Source organism: Loxodonta africana, chromosome 7 (assembly GCF_030014295.1).
Source record: "Loxodonta africana isolate mLoxAfr1 chromosome 7, mLoxAfr1.hap2, whole genome shotgun sequence".
Taxonomy (NCBI): Eukaryota; Metazoa; Chordata; class Mammalia; order Proboscidea; family Elephantidae; genus Loxodonta; species Loxodonta africana.
Genome location: NC_087348.1, coordinates 22231395 through 22236949, shown reverse-complemented (window position 1 = coordinate 22236949; position 5555 = coordinate 22231395). Strand labels below are relative to the sequence as shown.

At 38.0% G+C, this 5555-nt stretch overlaps 1 protein-coding gene across 1 annotated transcript; it reads right to left on the bottom strand.

Annotated features, from left to right (window-relative positions):
- Window positions 1-591: 591 nt before the first annotated feature.
- LOC135232037 (olfactory receptor 4C6-like) lies at window positions 592-1549 on the bottom strand. Its single transcript, XM_064289317.1, has one exon. The coding sequence runs from the start codon at window positions 1516-1518 to the stop codon at window positions 592-594; it is 927 nt and encodes a 308-aa protein (XP_064145387.1). The 5' UTR covers window positions 1519-1549.
- Between the last annotated feature and the right edge of the window lie 4006 nt (window positions 1550-5555).

The window sequence follows — 5555 nt, the reverse complement described above, 5'->3', positions numbered from 1 at the left end:
AATCTAGAGAGGAAGATGGAAAGTCACAGGAGTCAACTGATAACTATACAAAAGTAGTTACACTTTTGATCATAGCTGTAAGGAAATTAAGCAGATGTTGAGACAGATAATAATGGCAGGAGTGAAAGATTCTTTTAATAGAGTTGCTGGGGAAGGCTTCTCAGAGGAAGTGAAATCAATGTAAGACAGAATATGACTGCTTGTTTCCAGGTAGAGAGCCCAGCAAATGCAAAGTCACTGTGGTGAGAAAGGGCTTAGATAGGCCTAGCTACAGGTGAAAAAACCCAACATGGCTGAGGAGAGGAGACGGGGAGCTCTTAATGTGTTTGGGAAGGTAGAGACAGTTATCAGATTAATCAGGAAATTCTAGAACAAGGAAAGGAATTTCCTAAGGCAGTGAGAAGCTGAGGAAGTGTATAAAAGAGTATCATAATCTCTATATTGTAAATACCCTAAATAATAAATCAGACTTATATTTTTAAAAGATATCTCTGGATTCTTCTGGAACATGGGCAGTTTTATTTCTCACACATCTTGTAGAAAATGATGCTGTTTATTGGGAAACTCATAATGCTATCGGCATGATGACAATTACTTGCGAACTAAAGTCTCTCGTTGAATCCAAAGTTTCTTCATGGCATTTTTCACCTCTGCATTCCTCAGGGTGTAGATTAAGCGATTTAACATGAGTGTGATGATATCCGACACAGCCATTGCCTTGTCTATGGGATAAATGGCTACAGGCCTTACATAGAAGAAAATGCATGGCACAAAGAACAAGACGATCACTGTGAGGTGGGAGCCACAGGTAGACAGGGCTTTGTGTCGCCCTTCAGAGCTACAAGACTTCAAGGAGCAGAGGATGATCATGTAGGAGACAATGAGGATAAGAAAGATGGTCACACACATCACCCCACTATTGAGGATGACCAAGAAGCCCAGGATGCGGGTGTCCATGCAGGCCAGTGTCAGCAGTTGAAACAAATCACACATAAAGTGATCAATGACATTGGGACCACAGAAAGGTATTTGGAACATGAAGAGGAGCTGTGTAATTGCATGCAAAAATCCTCCCACCCAGACCCCTCCCAGCAGCGGGCAGCACACCCGAGGACTCATGGTAGTCATGTAGTGCAGGGGCTTACAGATGGCCACATAGCGGTCATAGGCCATCACAATGAGAAGGATGATCGACACCCCACCAAAGAAGTGTACTGCAAAGAGCTGGGTCATGCAGCCTTTGAGGGAGATGGTAGTACTCTCAGAGAAGGAATCCACAATCATCTTGGGGGTGATGACGGAAGAAAAGATGGCATCGGTTAGGGACAAGTAAGTAAGGAAAAAATACATAGGTGACCTCAGACTCTGAATTGCAGTCATAGTTACCACAATGAGTAGGTTTCCCAACATGGTGGTCACATATATGATTAGAAATACAGTAGAAAATATTTTCCGCAGCTCTGGGTTTTTCGTAAGACCCAAAAGAATGAATTCAGTCACGTTGTTTTGGTTTCCCATTTACCAGGTACTGATATGAGCTCTGGCTGAGAGTCGGAAAATCTAGAAAAGGAACATAGCATTTAAAATTAGTGACTATTTGTCTGCATTTATTTGGCTCAAGATGTGTTTGGAGGGGTAAAGGCAGTAACTGGGTAAACCAGAGAATTCTAGGACAAGGCAAGGAATTTCTAAGGGCAATGGGAAACCAAGGGAGGGTATGAAGCAAAAGAGTATTATAATTTCTTCCTTGTGAATACCCTAAATTATAAATCAGGCTTTTATTTTTAAAAGATACTTCTGGATCCTAGTGGAAGTTGGGCAATTTTATTTCTCACATATCTCTTACAGAATAATTTTCAGGGGAAATTCATAATGCTCTCAGCATAATGACAGTTACTTGCCAAACAGTCTAGACCAGATGCCATGGAGTAGATTCCGACTCATGGTGACCCCACGTATGTCAGAGTAGAACTGTGAGCAGTAGGGTTTTCTATGGCAGATTTTTCAGAAGTAGATTGCCAGGCCTTTCTTTCAAGGTGCCTCTGGGTAGATTCAAACCTATAACCTTTGGGTTTGCAGCCGAGGTCGTTAACTGTTTGTATCACCTGGGACTTCACGTTTCTCAAAGTTCCTAATAAATTACTAAGGATGCAGTGAGCACCAATACAATTCATGATATTTTATAGAACAAAAGGAAACTGCAACGAAGTGTGAACTGAATAGACAATACTGGTGTCAGCCCTTTCTCCAGGCTTGAGAGTGGAGTTGATGTCAGAGACTGGCTACTATTCCTCCGTCAGTCAGACTCAATGATGACAGTTATCGGGTATAGTCTGTAAACATTTGTATTTCTAGACTTGCTTCGGCCATAACCAAGGACCAAACCATACCCCAAACTTCCAGCTCAGCGCTGACTTACAACCATCGCTGCTTTTGTGATATTCCTTTTCTCTTTCCACAATGGCTCAGTGAGGAACATTTTTTAAAGGACTGGTCAAATAAGAAAGGGGCAATCTCAGTTAACATTTTTCGTTTTCTTTGTCAGTCCAGTTGCCTCTTATTCCCTAATTATTTAAGCAGACAACAAATATTTTAAAAACTCAGCAGCTGCTGCAAAGTTGAGCAATAAAAAGAAGCGTCAGATGTGGCTCTTTTCCTTAAATAAGGGGCAGGCCTAGCAAATTTAAAATAATGACAAATAAATCATTGAGAATGGAAGAAATGAAAGAAAAACAAAGTACTGAAGTTTTAAAGCTAGACAAAGGCTATTCCCTGCAGGGAGGAAAGCATGAGCAAGGGCCCAGAGCTGGGGGTAAGAGACATGGTTCAGGGCAGAACAGAGAGCTAAGGTCTTAGAGTTAACATAGACCAGGTTCTAATTTTGACTTCTGGAACACGTTTTAGCTGTGTAATTAGCTAAAAGTCATTTATCCTTCCAGATCTGCATTTTTATGTAGAAATATTGCATTTGTGTATTTATAGAAGCATTTTAATAATATAAATTTATACATAGATTGCATCATGTATGCAAATATACTGTACATTAAATTTTCAATCAACTGTTTATTATTGACAACATTCCATGTCAGTATATGGAGATTTATCATATTCCCAATTTTCTGCTAGTACAATGCTACGGTGAATATTTTATGTTGATGTATGTATCTATGACTATATCAGGGAAACCCTGGTGGCATAGTGGTTAAGACCTACTGCTGCTAACCATAGAAGTAGGCAGTTCGAATCCATCAGGTGCTCCCTGGAAGCCCTGTGGGGCAGTTCTACTATGTCCTTTAGTGTTGCTATTAGTCGGAATCAACTAGAGAGCAACCCGGCCAGGTTATAACAATATAGATGCAGATAAAGATATATAGCAATAGATTTAAGCATTTCTTTAAAATAAGTTTTTGCAATAGAATTGCAGAATCACAGGAAATGAACATCTTACACTTGGATAACCAAACCAAACCCACTGGCATCAAGTTGATTCCGGCTCAGAAGCCCTATGGGACAGAGTAGAGTGGCCCCAAGGTGTTTCGAAGGGGCAGCTGGTGGATTAGAACTACTAACCTTTTGATTAGCAGCCATTGCTCTTATCCACTGTGCCATCAGGGATCCACTTGGATAGGTTTTGGTAAATTCTCCTTACAAAATGGTTATTCATAACAATAATATATTTCTTTCTATCCTTTTTTTCTATTATTTTTGTCTTTCTTCTTTACATCAATTTCTTACTTTTCAGTTGTATTATTTTTGTTATTATAGAGGCATCATTCTATATCAGAATATAATTCAGAAGAATTTTTAGTAAGTAAACATTTAAACTCATTTCATAAAGAACAATTATTCTTTGTCTAAGTAGATTTGTCAATAATCGATCTACCCATCTCAAAATAACAACCGTAATAATAATTAGCATTTATTAAGCATATTGACTTGTTCACTTCCTTGAGGTCATGAAGTTAGTGAGTAATATAGTCTGTTTTTGAATCCAGGAAGCTGGAGTCTGGAGCTGAGAGTTCTTTCTGAATTCTCTCTGGGCTATATAACATCTCCATTGAAAACCTACGTACCTAGATGGTTCTAGGGATTGCAATTGGATGGTCAGTTTTATGTAGTCGGTGGACTTGTATCTCTAAAGCTTTCTGAGTATCGAACTAGATTTTTCTCTTATCCCTAAAGGACTTTAAAGTAGCCTCTTTAGTACATGTATCACCCCATTTTTTTTCTCTTTTCATAAAATCAATGGCAAGTTAATGGGATTGCAACTGACTGCAGTAGAATTTTGTAGAATGGAAGGGACAATAATGTTTTAATTTTTAATATTGTGATCTATAATAATTTATCAGTGTTTCCATAGGATGCTCCTAAATTACCTCTATCCTCGCTATCACCAAACCGCCAGCATTACCATAGCTGTTCCTACTACCACCACCACCACCACTGTGATCATCACTGTCATCACCAACACTACCGCAACTACTGCCATTATCACCAACACCAGTATCATCACCAGCACGGCCACCACCACCATCATTACTGCTGCCTCCACTGCCATCGTCTTCATCGCCATCACCACTCCCACTGCTGTGCCTATGGGTAGATCTACTTGCAATAAAATTTAGTAGTTGTTCTGTTTTACTGATAAAAAAATATAAAAATTCAGCTTATTCCTAAATGAAGATCTTCAATCTAAAATTTAAGTATTACTCTCTAAATATCACAGTTTTTTAAGAAAAAGAATACATTAATACTTTTTTTTTTTTACCCTTAATCTAAGATGAGAAAGAATAACATGTAGGGAAAGAAAGAGAGAAATGGCCTTGAGAACTAAGAAAAGAAGAGAGACAAGAAGAAAATAAATGGAAAGAGAGTAGGAAACACACATAGACACTCAGAGGGGAGAAAGAGAGCTAGAGCTAAATAGGAGAGAGAGGGGGGGAGAGAGAGAACACAGCAAGAGAAAAAGATTGAAATGAAATTGGAGAAAAAAAAAAAATCAGACAATCTCCTGGTAACTATTTCCAGATATTTTACTCTTTTTTTGGAAACCTGTGCATATTATTTTACTTACAAATTTTCATTTCTAAGATGGAGGCCAACTGACATACTTAATTTTTCTTCTCAGAGTAAAAAGTAGATCAAGCAAAATAATTTGATCTCACTCCAGTTAGAACTTAAGTATGAATGGAAGTTCATGACTCAAATTCCAGAGAAGAAATATTGCTAACAGAAAAAGCACACAGGTTTTGAGTGTGAATTACTGACATACTTTAAAAGCAAAAGATATGGACATATTAATATGTAATTAATTAATTCAACTAAAATTTGTCGTAATTTGAAAGTGCTTTCTATGCCATAATTCTATGCAACAATTAAAATCTAAGTATTAAGTACTCAATCAAAAGATAAGGTTGACCCTTAGAATTTAGTTTTTACAATTGGCGAAAAGTGGAAAGTTATACAAATAAAGACTCTAATCATTTCAAGTCTAATCCAAGATCTTATCCCACCTGAGATTCATTCACATAAAGCAACTGCTCCAGAGAGTCTAA

What these genes read in the sequence shown, in the direction of transcription:
- LOC135232037 (XM_064289317.1), bottom strand. Translation starts at nt 1,518, where the DNA reads ATGGGAAACCAAAACAACGTGACTGAATTCATTCTTTTGGGTCTTACG.